We start from the raw sequence: 18867 nt of genomic DNA on the forward strand, positions 1-18867 counted from the left end.
TTTTCTCTCAATGGAGATAAAGCAATTGTCTGATCGTGTGGAGCAGCTCGCTGCGGAAGTGCGGGGAATTTCCGCCTACCTTGCTCATTCACATGCTGCTGAACCAAAGATTCCCACACCTGATGTATTTTGTGGTGATCGGTCTAAATTTTTGAATTTCAAAAAAAATTGTAAATTATTTTTTGCCTTGAAGCCTAACTCGTCAGGGAGCTCCGCGCAGCAGGTTAAAATTGTCATCTCTTTGCTGCGTGGTGATCCCCAGGATTGGGCGTTTTCTTTGAAACCAGATGATCCTATTCTGACTAATGTGAACGCATTTTTTCAAGCCTTGGGCTTGTTGTATGACGAACCTAATGCCATTGATCAGGCTGAAAAGACCCTGCTGGCATTGAATCAGGGTCGAGATTCTGCAGAACTGTACTGTCAAAAATTCCGAAAGTGGGCGGTACTTACTACTTGGAATGATAATGCCTTGGCTGCTCTCTTTCGGAAGGGTTTGTCAGAAGCCGTAAAAGATACTATGGTGGGATTTCCTGTTCCCTCTGGTCTTGACGATTCTATGTCATTAGCCATTCAGGTTGATCGGCGTTTGCGCGAACGCAAAACTGCACGAGAGGTGTTGCCACCTGTTGAACAAATGACTGAACCTATGCAATGTTATAGAGTTTTCTCCAGAGAGCAGCGTCAGGAGTTCAGAAGGCGTAATAAGTTGTGCTTTTTCTGAGGAGATGCCTCGCATATTATTTCTGTCTGTCCTAAACGAGAGAAACGCTTTGCACACACGTTTTCTGTTGGTGGTGTTCAACCTAAGTTTCTTCTGGCTATTACTCTGATCTGCTCCCTGTCCACATATTCCGCCAAGGCATTTGTGGATTCGGGAGCAGCTCTAAACCTAATGGACTTGGATTTTGCTAAACGTTGTGGATTTCCTATGACACCTCTGCGGACGCCTATCCCTTTGAGGGGGATTGATGCTACTCCTTTGGCTAAAGATAAACCTCAGTTTTGGACCCAGGTGGTGATGCGGGTCGCCCCAGACCATCAAGAAAATTTCAGATTTTTGGTGTTGCATAATCTGCATGATACCATTGTTCTGGGGTTTCCCTGGTTACAAATCCATAATCCAGTTCTGGATTGGAAATCTTTGTCTGTGGTGAGTTGGGGTTGTCGGTGTGCCCTTAGTGATGCTCCTGTTTTCTCCACCTCTCCCCAGTCACATGATGTTCCTGACTATTTGGCTGACTTTTATGATGTATTTAGTGAGAATGAGTCTGCGTCTTTGCCTCCTCATAGGAGTTATGACTGTGCTATTGAGCTGAACCCGGGGTGTAAATTCCCCAAGGGTCGGCTTTTCAACTTATCTGTACCCGAGCACGAGGCTAAGCGATCCTATATTAAGGAGGCATTGGAGAAGGGTCATATTAGACCATCCTCTTCACCCTTAGGTGCTGGGTTTTTTTTTGTAGCCAAAAAGGATGGATCATTAAGACCTTGTATTGATTATCGTGCCCTCAACAAGATTACTGTTAAATATCAGTATCCGTTACCCCTGATTTCGGATCTATTCTCTAGAGTTAAAGGTGCTTGCTGGTTTACCAAGCTTGACCTCAGGGGGGCGTATAATCTTATTCGCATTAAGCATGGGGATGAATGGAAGACGGCGTTTAATACTCCGGAGGGACATTTTGAGTACCTGGTGATGCCTTTTGGGCTCACTAATGCCCCTTCTGTCTTCCAGTGCTTCATGAACGATATTTTCCGAGATTTTGTGGATAAATTTTTGATTATCTATCTGGATGATATTTTGATCTTCTCCAAGGATTGGGATTCTCATGTGGAACATGTTCGGACTGTGTTCCGGATCTTGAGGGAGAATTCCCTGTATGTCAAGGGATCTAAATGCCTTTTTGGGGTACAGAGGATTTCATTTTTGGGATTTATTTTGTCTCCGTCAACTATTGAAATGGATCCAGTCAAGGTACAGGCCATTTATGATTGGGTTCAGCCCACTTCTTTGAAGGCCCTCCAGAAGTTTTTGGGTTTTGCTAATTTTTATCGGAAATTTATAGCAAAATTTTCTAGTATTGCCAAGCCATTGACTGATTTGACTAAGAAGGGTGCTGATGTGTTAAATTGGTCTCCGGAGGCTGTTTCTTCCTTTCAGGAGTTGAAGCGAAGATTCACCTCCGCCCCGGTTTTGCGGCAACCTGATGTCTCACTTCCGTTCCAGGTAGAAGTGGATGCTTCTGAGATTGGTGCAGGAGCTGTTTTGTCCCAAAAAGATCCTGTAACACCTAAAATGAATCCCTGCGCTTTCTTTTCCCGAAAGTTCTCTCCATCTGAACGTAACTACGACGTGGGGAATCGGGAACTGTTTGCCATGAAATGGGCATTTGAGGAGTGGAGACATTGGTTGGAGGGAGCTAAGCATCAAGTCGTGGTCCTCACCGACCACAAGAATTTGATTTATCTAGAGTCGGCTAAGCGCTTGAACCCTAGACAGGCTAGGTGGGCCTTGTTTTTTACACGTTTTGATTTTGTGGTTTCTTTTCTTCCTGGAACTAAGAATGTCAAGGCAGACGCCCTCTCTAGGAGTTTCTTTGCTGATTCTCCTGTGGTGACCAAACCTGCTACCATCTTAGGCGAAGGGGTAGTTCTTTCTGCCATCTCGCCCGATTTGAGACGTGCTCTGGAAGAATTCCAGAGAGACAAGCCTGAGCGTTGTCACAGTGAAAAGTTGTATGTTCCTGACCAGTGGAAGAAGAGAGTGATGTCTGAAGTTCATTGCTCTGCTTTGGCTGGTCATCCAGGTATTTTTGGTACTAGAGATCTTGTGAGTCGGTCTTTTTGGTGGCCCTCCTTGTCTCGTGATGTCAGGAATTTTGTGCAGTCCTGTGGGACATGCTCCCGGTCTAAATCATGCTCCCGCTCTAGTGGGTTGTTGATGCCTTTGCCTGTCCCCAAGAGGCCATGGACCCATATTTCAATGGATTTCATCTCCGATATGCCTGTCTCTCAAAGGATGACTGTTATTTGGGTGATTTGTGATAGGTTCTCTAAGATGGTTCATCTTGTACCACTCCCTAAGTTGCCCTCTTCCTCTGAGTTGGTGCCACTGTTTTTGCAACAGGTGGTTCGCTTGCACGGGATTCCTGAGAACATTGTGTCTGACAGAGGAGTTCAGTTTGTGTCTAGATTTTGGAGAACTTTCTGTTCCAAGCTGGGAATTCAGTTGTCCTTCTCCTCTGCCTTTCACCCTCAGACCAACGGGCAGACAGAGAGAACAAACCAGACCTTGGAGTCATATTTGAGATGTTTTATTTCCGCTGATCAGGATGATTGGGTTTCATTTTTACCCTTGGCCGAATTTGCTTTAAATAACAGAGCTAGTTCTGCCACTTTGATGTCACCTTTTTTTTGTAACTTTGGGTTTCATCCTCGATTTTCTTCAGGGCAGGTGGAGCCATCTGCCTGCCCAGGGGTTGACACTGTGGTGGAGAGAATGCACCAGATCTGGGACCAAGTGGTGGATAAGTTATCTCTCTCCCAGGAAAAGGCCCAGCGGTTTTCCAACCGACATAGGACCATTGGTCCCCAGTTTAAGGTTGGTGATATGGTTTGGTTATCATCAAAAAATATTGCTATGAAGGTGGCTTCTCCTAAGTTTAAGCCTAGATTTATTGGACCTTACAAGATTTTGGAGATTATTAATCCGGTCTCTTTTCGTTTGGCTCTTCCTGTCACATTTAAAATCCATAATGTGTTTCATAAGTCCTTGTTGAAGAGATTTGTTGAACCTGTTGTTCCGGGAGTGGCACCTCCAGACCCTGTATTGGTTGAAGGTAACATTGAATATGAGGTAGAGAAAGTACTGGATTCTCGTCTGGCTAGACGGAGACTCCAGTATTTGGTTAAGTGGAAGGGTTATGGTCAGGAGGATAATTCCTGGGTCTCTGCCTCTGATGTTCATGCTAAAAGACTGCTGCGTGCCTTTCATCAGGCACACCCTGATCGCCCTGGTGGCGTGGTTGAGGGTTCGGTGACCCCTCCTCAAGGGGGAGTTACTGTTGTGAGTTCATTTTCCCCTTCATCACTGAGGCCCGAGGAATTCCCTCTTCTGGTAAGGAGAGGTAGTGAGTCTGATTATCAGACACCTGAGATTAATGATGATGACTGGCTGAGTGGAGTCACAGACTGGATATAAGGCTGCATACGCCCATTCCTCCCTGCGGGTGATTTCTTTGTGGTATCCTTGGAGTCCAGTCTGAATTCCTGCTCTGCTAAAGTTAAGTTTTCCTCCTGGCTTTTTGCATTTGTGCCTTGCTTTGTTTTTTCTGGATTTCAGCCATTCCCTGCTGGGGTGAGCTGAACTCCTTAGCTCTGTCTTCTGAAAATACCAGAGTGCTGATTTAGTTTCGAAGCTTAGTTGCTTCAGGGTCTTTTTCCATTTCAGCTTGCTGGCCTATGTTTTTGATAGGGTTTTTTGCCGACTGCAGACAGCAGCTTTCCTTTCCTTTCCTGTTTAGATTAGATTGGGCCCCAACGTTTGCTCAGCCTATCTTTCTATCTGTGTCAGTGTTTTTTCATCTTGCTTCACCGTCATTATATGTTGGGGGCTGCCTATTACTTTGGGGTCTGCTCTGGGGCAGTTTAGATTTCCCTTTCTATCTTTAGGCTATATAGTCCTCCGGCTGTGTTCGAGGGGTCTAGGGCACCGTAGGTACCCCCCACGGCTACTGCTAGTTGTGTTGATAGGTTCAGGGGTCTGCAATCGGATAGTTGCCAGCTCCTCTGGTTTTCTGGACGTAGCTTCTATTTTTGTGTCTGCCTCCTACGGTCACTCTATCATAACAGGTCTCCGTCTAACCATTAGATGACCAGGTGTTGGGCAAAGCTGAAAATTAGACTCATCAGAGAAGATTACCTTACTCCAGTCCTCTACGGTCCAATCCTTATTGTCTTTGGCAAACTTCAGCCTGGTTCTCCTTTGCTTCTCATTGATGAAAAGCTTTTTTCTAGCTTTACATGACTTGAGCCCTGCCTCTAGGAGCCTGCTACGAATTGTTCTTGCCGTGCACTTCACCCCAGCTTCCATTTGCTATTCCTTTTGTAGGTCACTTGATGTCATCCTGCGGTTGCTGAGTGACATTCGAATAAGATGACGGTCATCCCGGTCAGTGGAGAGTCGTTTTCGCCCTCTGCCGGTCTGTAGCTTTGTTGTCCCCAATGTCTGCTTCTTGACCTTGTTGTAATGGACTGCCGTCTTAGAAATTTTACGGATGGAGGCAACATAACGCTCACTGTATACCTCTGCTAGTAAAGCCAGAATGGAGCCCTTCTTTTCCTCCCTCAAGACTTTTCTTTTCAACTCCTTTGGAATGGTTAAAAGCTATTTTTTCATTCCTATTACTTTTGGGATATTACTAGCACTTGTTTTGCCATCCAGCTTGTCCTATTGCAGGAGGACTGTGAACACCACAGCAGGGTTTTTTATACTTTCCTTCGTTAAATAAGATTTGGTTCAGGTGATCACCTAATCAGAAGCACATTAAGTAGAATGAGGTGTACTCTGGTTGGAATTCACCTGACACTGGAATGGAATTGCTGTCAGACATGGAGAGAAGCGGATTTTTATAAAACTGCAGTGAGCTCTTAATTTTTGTCAGAGCTGTATGTTCTATGTGTGAGCCGGTTATATATTTTAGGCCACATTCACATATTCAGTATTTGGTCAGTATTTTCCATCAATATTTTAGCCAAAACCAGGACAGGAACAATCCGAGGAAAAGTATAATAGAAACTCGTCACCACTTCTGGATTTATCACCCACTCCTGGGTTTGGCTTTAAATACTGATGTAAAATACTGACCAAATACTGAATATGTGAACGTGGCCTAAAATATATGTCCGGCTCACACATAGAGCATAGAGTGATCTGGAAAGTTGGATAAGCAATGACACAAGTGAGAAGATGAACGGAGCGGTGCTGGAAACCGGGGAAGATGACGTCATTGAGTATATTACCGCACTTACACTACAGACACATTTGCACAATTTTAAGCAATCAAAAATTATGTGGCAGCGCGTCTTCAATTGCCAAACAGCTAGTAATAACATGGATCCTTTTACATACATAGGTAGTTTTATATTTCCTCAGAACACATTGATATCTTAATTATCTTACCTTTGGCCAATTTTTTCCAGGTGAACTGGATACAGGATGTAACAGTGGCGGCAGAGCAGAATAAAAACTTGTTTATGTTGCCTCTCCATTGTGGAGATATTAGTGATCAATGTATTTGGCACCTAATCCATTAACTTTTTAAAATCCAAGTGGGTGTTATCAGATAGTTTTCACTGTAGGCGTGTACTACTTCTCCCTGTATGATGCTGACCAATCATATGCAGTCAGCAGTTTCGGGGTTATTGCCCCTTGACAGTGCAGAGTGAGATACAGCTACTCACCATAGACTTGTAGCGGCCCCGTTCTTCTCTCTATGGGTGTTTCCAGGGAGGGGTGCTCCACCAGACATACATATTCTGCCCCCTGATGTGTCCGCAGGTCGGGGGTGAAGGTCAGACTGGCTGTACGGCTGTAGGTGTTATCAGCCGCTCTCATGGACGTTATTCTCTGGTTATGGTCAGTCTCTTCATGTGACTGATCTCCATCACTTCTCATCCATTTCACAGTGACGGCATCCGGGAAATACTCCGAGATATTACACTGCAGGACGGCCGGGGAGTCGAGAAGGAGACGGGGGATCTGAATTTCTTCTACAACTGGAGTCCAGATATAATCTACAGAACAAGACGAGACAGGGCAAAGAAAGGTTTAGATATTTCAATCAAATAATGACAACTCAATCACATCTGCAGGACAGCATGGTGGCTCAGTGGTTAACACTGCTGCTTTGCAGCTCTGTGTTCAAATTCCACCAAGGACAATATCTGAATAGTGGGTATGTATTCTCCATGTGTTGGCATGGATTTCAACTCTATACTACAGTTTCCCCCAACACGTCAAGGACATACTGTTTGGAAATGAAAGATTGCAAGCCCCAATGGGGACAGTGATGACAATGATATGTCTTCGCAGTAAATTTCCTGTCTAAAGTCTAGTCCTTTTGTGCCTTCTGTATACTGTATCTCTCCTTTCACCTGAGTCTCTGATAGAGAGCTCCAGTATTCTTATATAATCCACATATATCTCTCCTCTCACTTGAGTCTATGATAGACGGCTCCAGGATTCTTATATAATCCCCATATATCTCTCCTCTCACCTGAGTCTCTGATAGATGGCTCCAGGATTCTTATATAACCCCATATATCTCTCCTCTCACCTGAGTCTCTGATAGATGGCTCCAGGATTCTTATATAACCCCCAAATATCTCTCCTCTCACCTGAGTCTCTGATAAACGGCTCCAGGATTCTTATATAACCCCATATATCTCTCCTCTCACCTGAGTGTCTGATAGACAGCTCCAGGATTCTTATAACCCCCATATATCTCTCCTCTCACCTGAGTCTCTGATAGTCGGCTCCAGGATTCTTATATAACCCCCATATATCTCTCCTCTCACCTGAGTCTCTGATAAACGGCTCCAGGATTCTTATATAACCCCATATATCTCTCCTCTCACCTGAGTCTCTGATAGACGGCTCCAGGATTCTTATATAACCCCCATATATCTCTCCTCTCACCTGAGTCTCTGATAGTCGGCTCCAGGATTCTTATATAACCCCATATATCTCTCCTCTCACCTGAGTGTCTGATAGACAGCTCCAGGATTCTTATATAACCCCATATATCTCTCCTCTCACCTGAGTCTCTGATAGTCGGCTCCAGGATTCTTATATAACCCCATATATCTCTCCTCTCACCTGAGTCTCTGATAGACGGCTCCAGGATTCTTATATAACCCCATATATCTCTCCTCTCACCTGAGTGTCTGATAGATAGCTCCAGGATTCTTATATAACCCCCATATATCTCTCCTCTTACCTGAGTCTCTGATAGACGGCTCCAGGATTCTTATATAACCCCATATATCTCTCCTCTCACCTGAGTGTCTGATAGATGGCTCCAGGATTCTTATATAACCCCCATATATCTCTCCTCTTACCTGAGTCTCTGATAGACGGCTCCAGGATTCTTATATAACCCCATATATCTCTCCTCTCACCTGAGTGTCTGATAGATGGCTCCAGGATTCTTATATAACCCCATATATCTCTCCTCTCACCTGAGTGTCTGATAGTCGGCTCCAGGATTCTTATATAACCCCATATATCTCTCCTCTCACCTGAGTGTCTGATAGACGGCTCCAGGATTCTTATATAACCCCATATATCTCTCCTCTCACCTGAGTGTCTGATAGTCGGCTCCAGGATTCTTATATAACCCCATATATCTCTCCTCTCACCTGAGTGTCTGATAGACGGCTCCAGGATTCTTATATAACCCCCATATATCTCTCCTCTCACCTGAGTGTCTGATAGATGGCTCCAGGATTCTTATATAACCCCATATATCTCTCCTCTCACCTGAGTCTCTGATAGACGGCTCCAGGATTCTTATATAACCCCATATATCTCTCCTCTCACCTGAGTGTCTGATAGTCGGCTCCAGGATTCTTATATAACCCCATATATCTCTCCTCTCACCTGAGTGTCTGATAGACGGCTCCAGGATTCTTATATAACCCCCATATATCTCTCCTCTCACCTGAGTGTCTGATAGATGGCTCCAGGATTCTTATATAACCCCATATATCTCTCCTCTCACCTGAGTCTCTGATAGACGGCTCCAGGATTCTTATATAACCCCATATATCTCTCCTCTCACCTGAGTGTCTGATAGATGGCTCCAGGATTCTTATATAACCCCATATATCTCTCCTCTCACCTGAGTCTCTGATAGACGGCTCCAGGATTCTTATATAACCCCATATATCTCTCCTCTCACCTGAGTGTCTGATAGATGGCTCCAGGATTCTTATATAACCCCCATATATCTCTCCTCTCACCTGAGTCTCTGATAGACGGCTCCAGGATTCTTATATAACCCCATATATCTCTCCTCTCACCTGAGTGTCTGATAGACGGCTCCAGGATTCTTATAACCCCCATATATCTCTCCTCTCACCTGAGTCTCTGATAGTCGGCTCCAGGATTCTTATATAACCCCCATATATCTCTCCTCTCACCTGAGTCTCTGATAGACAGCTCCAGGATTCTTATATAACCCCATATATCTCTCCTCTTACCTGAGTCTCTGATAGACGGCTCCAGGATTCTTATGTAACCCCCAAATATCTCTCCTCTCACCTGAGTGTCTGATAGATGGCTCCAGGATTCTTATATAACCCCCATATATCTCTCCTCTCACCTGAGTGTCTGATAGACGGCTCCAGGATTCTTATATAACCCCCATATATCTCTCCTCTCACCTGAGTGTCTGATAGACGGCTCCAGGATTCTTATGTTACCCCCATATATCTCTCCTCTCACCTGAGTCTCTGATAGTCGGCTCCAGGATTCTTATATAACCCCCATATATCTCTCCTCTCACCTGAGTCTCTGATAGACAGCTCCAGGATTCTTATATAACCCCCATATATCTCTCCTCTTACCTGAGTCTCTGATAGACGGCTCCAGGATTCTTATGTAACCCCCAAATATCTCTCCTCTCACCTGAGTGTCTGATAGATGGCTCCAGGATTCTTATATAACCCCCATATATCTCTCCTCTCACCTGAGTGTCTGATAGACGGCTCCAGGATTCTTATATAACCCCCATATATCTCTCCTCTCACCTGAGTGTCTGATAGACGGCTCCAGGATTCTTATGTAACCCCCAAATATCTCTCCTCTCACCTGAGTCTCTGATAAACGGCTCCAGGATTCTTATATAACCCCCATATATCTCTCCTCTCACCTGAGTCTCTGATAAACGGCTCCAGGATTCTTATATAACCCCCATATATCTCTCCTCTCACCTAAGTGTCTGATAGACGGCTCCAGGATTCTTATGTAACCCCCAAATATCTCTCCTCTCACCTGAGTGTCTGATAGACGGCTCCAGGATTCTTATGTAACCCCCAAATATCTCTCCTCTCACCTGAGTGTCTGATAGACGGCTCCAGGATTCTTATGTAACCCCCAAATATCTCTCCTCTCACCTGAGTGTCTGATAGACGGCTCCAGGATTCTTAAGTAACCCCCATATATCTCTCCTCTCACCTGAGTCTCTGATAGACGGCTCCAGGATTCTTATATAACCCCATATATCTCTCCTCTCACCTGAGTCTCTGATAGACGGCTCCGGGATTCTTATATAACCCCCATATATCTCTCCTCTCACCTGAGTCTCTGATAGACGGCTCCAGGATTCTTATATAACCCCCATATATCTCTCCTCTCACCTCAGTCTCTGATAGACGGCTCCAGGATTCTTATATAACCCCATATATCTCTCCTCTCACCTGAGTCTCTGATAGACGGCTCCAGGATTCTTATATAACCCCATATATCTCTCCTCTCACCTGAGTCTCTGATAGACGGCTCCAGGATTCTTATATAACCCCCATATATCTCTCCTCTCACCTGAGTCTCTGATAGATGACTCCAGGATTCTTATATAACCCCCATATATCTCTCCTCTCACCTGAGTCTCTGATAGACGGCTCCAGGATTCTTATATAACCCTCATATATCTCTCCTCTCACCTGAGTCTCTGATAGATGGCTCCAGGATTCTTATATAACCCCCATATATCTCTCCTCTCACCTGAGTCTCTGATAGACGGCTCCAGGATTCTTATATAATCCCCATATATCTCTCCTCTCACCTGAGTCACTGATATTCAGCTCCAGGATTCTTATATAACCCCATACATCTCTCCTCTCACCTGAGTCTCTGATATTCAGCTCTTGGGATTCTGGTTTCTCCATAGATTCATGATCCCAGGTCACTCGTACTCTGAATCTTGTATCCTTGTGTTGATCCTCAGGAATAATGATCTCACTGCAAACACTGTAGGATCTGTCAGGATTCTCTGATATGGAGTCAGTGGATGATACGACTTCTTCTATTCCTTCCTCTCCACACGTCCAGAAAATCTTGATGCTTTTAGGATAAAATTCCCCCAAGTTGAGTAAATACTTCATCTCTCCGCAGACAAACAGACTTCTCATTATTGGCTGTGACATCTTGGGCTTTCCTAAAATGTAAAGTGCAGATTGAGGTAAACAGCTTATTAAAAGTAAAGAGAACCCTTCGTTCCATTGACACCTGTATTTTAGTGATAGCTATGGATTTAAGAGTTTGCTCACTGATCATGCTTTGTTATACACATTTATTTCCTTTCTGTATATTGAAACAACACTAAAAAAAAGCAGAAAGGCAAACTGGACATAATTTCACACAAAACCCCCAAAATGGGTGGCAAAAAATTGTTGGCACCCTCAACTTAATATTTGGTTGCACACCCTTAGGAATAAATAACTGCAATCAGACATATCCTATAACCATTGCCAAGTTTCTTACTCCTCTCAACTGGAATTTTGGATGACTCTTCTTACAAACTCCGCCAAGTCTCTCATATTTGAAGGCGTCTTCTCCCAACAGCACTTTTAAGATCTGTGCACAGGTCTTCAATGGGATTTCGATCCGGACTCATTGCTGGTCACTTCTCTCCAGCACTTTGTTTCCATCCATTTCTGGGGACTTCTTGAAGTATGTTTGGGGTCATTTTACTGCTGGAAGACCCATGACCTAGGACACAAACAGCTTTCTGACACTGGGCACTACACTGCAAACCAAAATCTTTTGGTAATCTACATATTTCGTGATGCCTTGCACACAATCAAGGCACCCAGTGCCAGAGACAGCAAAACAACCCCAAAACATTTGTGAACCGCCACCATATTTGACTGTAGGTACTGTGTTCTTTTCTTTGTAGGCCTCTTTCTTTTTTCGGTATTCAGTAGAATGATGTGTTTTACCAGAAAGCTCTATCGTGGTCTCATCTGTCCACAAGACACTTTCCCAGAAGGATTTTGACTTACTCACATACATTTCGGCAAACTGCAGTCTATCAGTGTAAGCAGTGGGGTCCTTCTGGGTCTTGATTATGTTGAGCATCATGGACAAGGGAACTTCAATATCTCTAGAGATATACTTGTTACATTGAGATTGTTGATATTGCTCAACAATTTTAGTTCTCAAGTCCTCAGACAGTTCTCGTCTCCTCTTTCTGTTCTCCATGCTTAGTGTGGCACACACAAACATACAATGCTAAAATTGAGTCAACTTCTCCCTTTTTCATCTTGTTTCAGGTGTGATTTTCATATTGCCCACACCTGCTACTTGCCGCAGGTGAGTTTGAGCAAGTATCATGATATGTGCACACACTGCGGACTCTGCTGCGGATTTGCAGTGGATTTGGCCCTGCGGGTCCGCAGCAGATTCTGCTGCATTGTACAGTACCTTTATTTCCTATGGAAATAAAAAAACCCTGTGCACATGCTGCGGATTTTTCCGCGCGGATTTGCTGCGGGTTACAATCCGCAGCATGTCAATTCTTTGTGCGGATTTCGCTGCGGTTTCCTACCTTCACCATTGTGAGGTAAGAAACCGTAGGGCAAAACCGCAGGCTAATCCGCAGATAAACCGCAGGACTTTTGTCCTGCGGATTTTTCAACAAACTCTGCACAACCTAAAAACTATGTGTGCACTTACCCTTACATGCTTGAAACAAAGTTACCTACCCACAATTTGGAAACAGTGCGAACAATTTTGTCTGGCCCATTTTGGATGTTTTGTGTGAAATTATGTCCAATTTGCCTTTTTTTCTCTGTTTTTTTTTTGTGTTGTTCCAATAAACAAAAAGGAAATAAACATTTGTATTTGCAAAAATTTTCTGGGAGAAATACTTCATTTTGTTTAACAATTTCGAGGGTGCCAACACTTTCAGCCGTTACTGTATATGTTAATATACACACACATTTTACTTCACTTATTACATATTGTATTAGGATCTTACCAAAAATCGTCTTACAGAGAAATGACTTCTCTTCCTTATGTTTACTGGAGACCCCTCTACAGATGAAGGTCACGTCTTTATGACTCTCCATATGGGGAATGAAGCTCAGTGATGATGAATGCTGACGTCCCACCACTTGTGATTTGATCACATAGGACGTATCCAGTAAACTCTCCTCCTCTTCTTCTGAATGTTCTCTCTTCTGAGACGTCTGGATCTCCTGCTCCTGTCCAGCTCTTCTTATCAGCCAGGTCACGCACAGGTCCTCGGGGGCGTTATCCACGGTGCAGTACAGGACAGCCTCCTCTCCGTCAATCAGCTTAGGAGCACCTTTAATATCTCTTAGTATGATTGGTCCATTAGCTGAAAAAAAAAGTATAGAAATGTTTCTTACATTATTTTTTTAATCTCCAATGTTTCATTTCCATTTTGCGCACTCGGTAACATGTAGTAGCATCACCTTTCCTCCTTTTTTTTTGTTTCCACAGAACAGCAGCGATGATAATTATCAGGATAACCACCACAAGGACAGAAGAGGCAACAATGATCCCGGCCGAGCTTCTGTCTGTACAAAATTAAGAAGATACTGAAGGGTGGAGAGTTAGGACTATCTCATCAATGAGAAACACTTTTTACCCATTTCTCCTATATCGATGCCACATGGCTAAAAGTCACAACATCTAGAGTTGGTCGCCATCGTCAGTACCTTCATAGACGAGCTCTAAGTCCTTCTGTAGATGGTCGTGAAAGGAGGCATGACGGACCGTGCAGGATAAGGTCTTGGCCTCTGTAGTCGATGTGAACGTCACAGAGCTCGTCACACTGTAGGTGCCATCTTTATTTTCCACTAGTTCTCCAAGTATTGAATTGTTTTCTTTTTTCCCATCTAAAGTCCACGTTATTTCGATATCCCGTGGATAGAAGCCGGCAGCCTCACAGAGCAGGGTGTTCTCACTTTCTTTATGGACAGTTTTATTATATAGTACGACTGTAGGCCTGACTGTGAGGAACACACAAGTTGTGTCAATTATTCATAACATTGTACGAAATTAGTTATAGCAAAGAGTGTAGAGGAAAATCAGAGAAGAATGAGGATCAGCTTAAAATGGAGATTTCTGTCCTCCGCTTCAGTGGCACCTGAAAGGGGTCTCTGCAGGCAAGACTCCCCTATTATCTGGTAGTTATTACCTGTTCTATGGATATATTCTTATAACTGGGATATCTCTCTAACCACCTAATACAGTATCATGTACCTGTAAGTGATTGCAGGGGTCGTTGTGTGTGGAGGGAGCTCAGGAGCTGATGTAGCGCCCCTGAGGCTCAGTCGCCACAGAGGTACTGCACCTTCTCCTAAGGTGTAGTGCCCCACCATCCTGGTAAGTTGGGAACTCCTTTGCCACACTCCAACACCTGCATTCCACACACCAGGGTAGTTCAGCACAATCACATAGTGGGTCACTCTCTTCTCCTTGATTCTCTGGGAGCACCCTTGGTGGTTCCCTGCTTGGAACACTGGATGTGCTGGGAGGTGGGTGGAGTTAGATATAAAAGAGGGGGAAGTATAGAATTACAGTTGAGTCTGAGTCAGTTCATGAAAAGAGGAGGATGAATGACCTCATGGAGATCAACATCCGACACTGCGGAGACACCATCACGTGTTTCTCAACGCAGTGATTCTAGAGCACTGCTCCCATCCCTTATGGGAAATATGTAAAACATGCAAATATATAAGCCGCGGAGACACCATCACATGTTTCTCAACGCAGGCAGTGACTAGCCAGGTCTTTCACCGGGAAGGAACAACCACGGGAAGGGCAGTCTCCAATGAAAGAAACCACCTATGCCAAAACATGGTATCCATCCACAGACAGCTGTTTCGGGGTATTGCCCCTCATCAGTGTGGAGTAGGAAACAGGCTAGTAGGAGCAATGCCTAGTAACAGACCATGAAAAGAGGAGGATGAATGACCTCATGGAGATCAACATCCGACACTGCAGAGACACCATCACGTGTTTCTCAACGCAGTGATTCTAGAGCAATGCCCCCATCCCTTATGGGAAATATGTAAAACATGCAAATATATAAGCCGCGGAGACACCATCACATGTTTCTCAACGCAGGCAGTGATGGTGTCTCCGCAGTGTCGGATGTTGATCTCCATGAGGTCATTCATCCTCCTCTTTTCATGGTCTGTTACTAGGCATTGCTCCTACTAGCCAGTTTCCTACTCCACACTGATGAGGGGCAATACCCCGAAACAGCTGTCTGTGGATGGATACCATGTTTTGGCATAGGTGGTTTCCTTCATTGGAGACTGCCCTTCCCGTGGTTGTTCCTTCCCGGTGAAAGACCTGGCTAGTCACTGCCTGCGTTGAGAAACATGTGATGGTGTCTCCGCGGCTTATATATTTGCATGTTTTACATATTTCCCATAAGGGATGGGAGCAGTGCTCTAGAATCACTGCGTTGAGAAACACGTGATGGTGTCTCCGCAGTGTCGGATGTTGATCTCCATGAGGTCATTCATCCTCCTCTTTTCATGGTCTGTTACTAGGCATTGCTCCTACTAGCCAGTTTCCTACTCCACACTGATGAGGGGCAATACCCCGAAACAGCTGTCTGTGGATGGATACCATGTTTTGGCATAGGTGGTTTCTTTCATTGGAGACTGCCCTTCCCATGGTTGTTCCTTCCCGGTGAAAGACCTGGCTAGTCACTGCCTGCGTTGAGAAACATGTGATGGTGTCTCCGCGGCTTATATATTTGCATGAGTCAGTTCAGTCTGACGGGAGGTCAGAGGAGGAAGACAGTCAGTCAGGAGGGTCTGAGGACTGGTCTGAGAGGAAGGAGATCCCTAGAAGAGGGATAGAAGAAGGAGTGCTGCAGATGCCTCAGTAATCTGAGCCAGCTGGCTCGGGAATAGGAACGGAAGGAGAAAGACGTAGAACTGCAACCTAAGGTTCCATAAGTGAGAGAAAGACAAGTACGGAACGAGGGAGTAGAGAGATGTGGGTTGAAAGAGGAACCCTGCCTATAGGTTCTCAGCGCAAGGCCGAGGCCCGGTCCCCGAGGTTCTATGGACACTTATGGTTCTGCAGCAGACATCAGTGGAGTAGTTGGCTGTAAATGCACTACTCCCATCTAAGACTTGAGGCACAACAGCAACACGGATAGAGAGCCGGGAGTGAGGCGTCCCCTAAGCAGGCTACAGCTGTCTGCCGTGCAAGTAGAGTTCTAGGAACATCTGTCAGGAGGCATTCCAGGGTAACTAAGTACTGGAGTGCGTCACCATTAAAAGCGCATTGGAGGAGTCGTTCAGAAAGGCACATGTTGGCGGAGTGTTGGCAGGGAGAACCCTATCTTGCCTGGAGGTTGGCTGAGCCTCTGCCCCGGAGGACACGGTACGGAGGCGGGCACCAGTGTGTACCACGAACTGTGAGTAAAGCTTTGAAACTGCAAGCCCTGGTGTCCTCCATTCATTTGTGCGCTAACACCTTCAGCACCGCTACATCTGCGTACCAGCATCCACATTGCCTGCGCTTCTCCTCCAACATCGCATCTACACTGCCCTGGGACTACAGCTCCACCTGTGGGGAGCTACACCATCTTTGCTGCACCATATCATCAGTCCCAGTGGATCTGCATGCAGCGTTGGCTTAAGATCTCACTTGGCAAACACCACAGGTGGCGTCACGAACTATTCCATTAACCACAACCACCATTTATTGGGCGCCCAGGGCCACGGACCGGGTCACCGCTGCTGTGACACATTCCCCCTGACACCGGCCCGGTACCGAGTACCCCACGGCCCTGGGAGGGCGACCCACTGAGATCTCTCCAAACGCAGCAGATACCAGCTATATTAAGTAGCCTGCGTCTGTCTCTGTCTGTCTTTGATTGCAGCATTTAAATGGCATGCCCACCACTCCGCTTTCATGCAAGCTTCCATCGGCGCCCTGTGATGTGATCACGGGGCGACTATGGGTTACTATGCCAGCCGGTGGCCTGATGAAGTCCCCTGTTACAGCCATCTTGGGCTCCTCTTAAGTTTATATATATGCTGAGCTTCAAAGGAGATTGAGATTCCTACTATATGCTAAACTGCAATGGAATTCTAGTATATAGTATCAAATGATTGCAGGTCCAAGTCCTCTAAAGGAATTAACAAATAAAGTTTAAAAAAAAACAAACTATTTTTTTTAAAATATAAGCGTTCAAATCACCCCAAAGACAAAAATGCACATATTTGGTATGACCACAGTCACGAAAGGCGGATCTATTAAAATATAAAATTAATTAACATGATCGGTAAACGCAATTATGAGAAAATAAAAACTATACGCCAGAAATGTGGCCTTTTGGTCACTACTCTAACTGCATAAAATTTAAATTTATAAAAAAAATAAAAAAATAATCTTCTATTGTTCACGTAAATCAGTCAGCATATAACAGGAGTGGTTATCCTCCGTGCAGTTTCTCATTCCTGTACCTTGTACCTCTAACACGATGTCCTTTTGTATCTGGTCTGGACTGTAGACGACCAGGCATGAATAGGTGCCGCCATCAGAGAGAGTCACATTGGCCAGTGTGAGAGAAGCGTTTCCATCTTTTGTCGCCTCTCCATCGAATGTCGCCCTCAGGTCCTTTTTTAAACCTTTATTGTCGTACACCAGAATCTGCTTTCCCTTAAAACTCCATAATATCGCCAGGTATTTAGGATCAAGAGGCAATTTATCAATAGAGAACGTGCACGGCAGAACCACGGTGGATCCATTAAGTCCATGCTGAGAAGACGGAGCAAAGACGTCTAGTCCTGCAACTGTAGATAGATGGGGATTAGTAAATATTCAGGATCATGCATCATATGAACGGCCAAAAAGTCTATATAAGCAAGGGAATTATTATTTTAATATAAAGTCCAGACAAAATATATTAATGTCCATGTAGTGAGCACTGATTATTATTATTATTATAGCGCCATTTATTCCATGGCGCTTCTTTACATGTGAGAAGGGGTGTACATAATACATACAAGTACAGTAATCTTAAACAATACAAGTCATGACTGGTACAGGAGGAGAGAGGACCCTGCCCGCGAGGGCTCACAATCTACAAGGGATGGGTGATAATACAGTAGGCGGGGGTAGAGCTGGTCGTGCAGCGGTTTGGTCGATCGGTGGTTACTGCAGGTTGTAGCCTTGTCGGAAGAGGTCGGTCTTCAGGTTCTTTTTGAAGGTTTCCATGGTAGGCGAGAGTCTGATATGTTTTGGTAGAGAGTTCCAGAGTAGGGGTGATGCGCGGGAGAAATCTTGTACGTGATTGTGGGAAGAGGAGATAAGAGGGGAGTAGAGAAGGAGATCTTGTGAGGATCAGCGGTTTCGTGCAGGTAAGTACAGGGAGACGAGGTCACAGATGTATGGAGGACTCCGGTTGTGCATGGCTTTGTATGTCATGGTTAGGGCCTTGAACTGGAGTCTTTGGGTAATGGGGAGCCAGTGCAGGGATTGACAGAGGGGAGAGACCGGGGAATAGGGGGGGGACAGGTGGATTAGTTGGGCAGCAGAGTTTAGAATAGATTGGAGGAGTGCGAGAGTTTTAGAGGGGAGGCCACTGAGCAGGAGGTTGCAGTAGTCAAGACGGTAGATGATGAGGGTATGGACTAGGGTTTTTGCAGATTCTTGGTTGATTGGCTGCAGGGCTCACTTAACAGCGTCACGCAAGCCCCGGGATACCAAGCACCAACATTACTGAGACGGCGCCAGAACGGGAGGTGAGTATAGTATATTTTTATTTTAAAAGGTGATGTCCAGGTAGTTGACGA

The 18867-nt window shown here is 45.0% G+C and overlaps 1 protein-coding gene across 2 annotated transcripts in view; it reads right to left on the reverse strand.

Moving 5' to 3' along the window:
- LOC141050662 (uncharacterized) overlaps positions 1-18867 on the reverse strand; it is a 56296-nt gene that overhangs the window by 22613 nt on the left and 14816 nt on the right. Inside the window, exons 2-7 of one of the 2 annotated variants that reach the window (XM_073547252.1) lie at positions 17536-17865; positions 13753-14046; positions 13507-13611; positions 13047-13409; positions 10911-11222; positions 6466-6798 (exon numbers count right to left, since the gene is read on the reverse strand). In XM_073547252.1, the coding sequence (XP_073403353.1) occupies positions 6466-6798; positions 10911-11222; positions 13047-13409; positions 13507-13611; positions 13753-14046; positions 17536-17865 (1737 nt within the window). The remainder of the gene's footprint in view (positions 1-6465; positions 6799-10910; positions 11223-13046; positions 13410-13506; positions 13612-13752; positions 14047-17535; positions 17866-18867) is intronic. The other variant, XM_073547253.1, reaches the window with a different exon arrangement.

The sequence above is a fragment of the Dendrobates tinctorius genome, unplaced genomic scaffold, assembly GCF_039654945.1.
Source record: "Dendrobates tinctorius isolate UK_male_01 unplaced genomic scaffold, ASM3965494v1 ptg000152l, whole genome shotgun sequence".
In the NCBI taxonomy this organism is placed as follows: domain Eukaryota; kingdom Metazoa; phylum Chordata; class Amphibia; order Anura; family Dendrobatidae; genus Dendrobates; species Dendrobates tinctorius.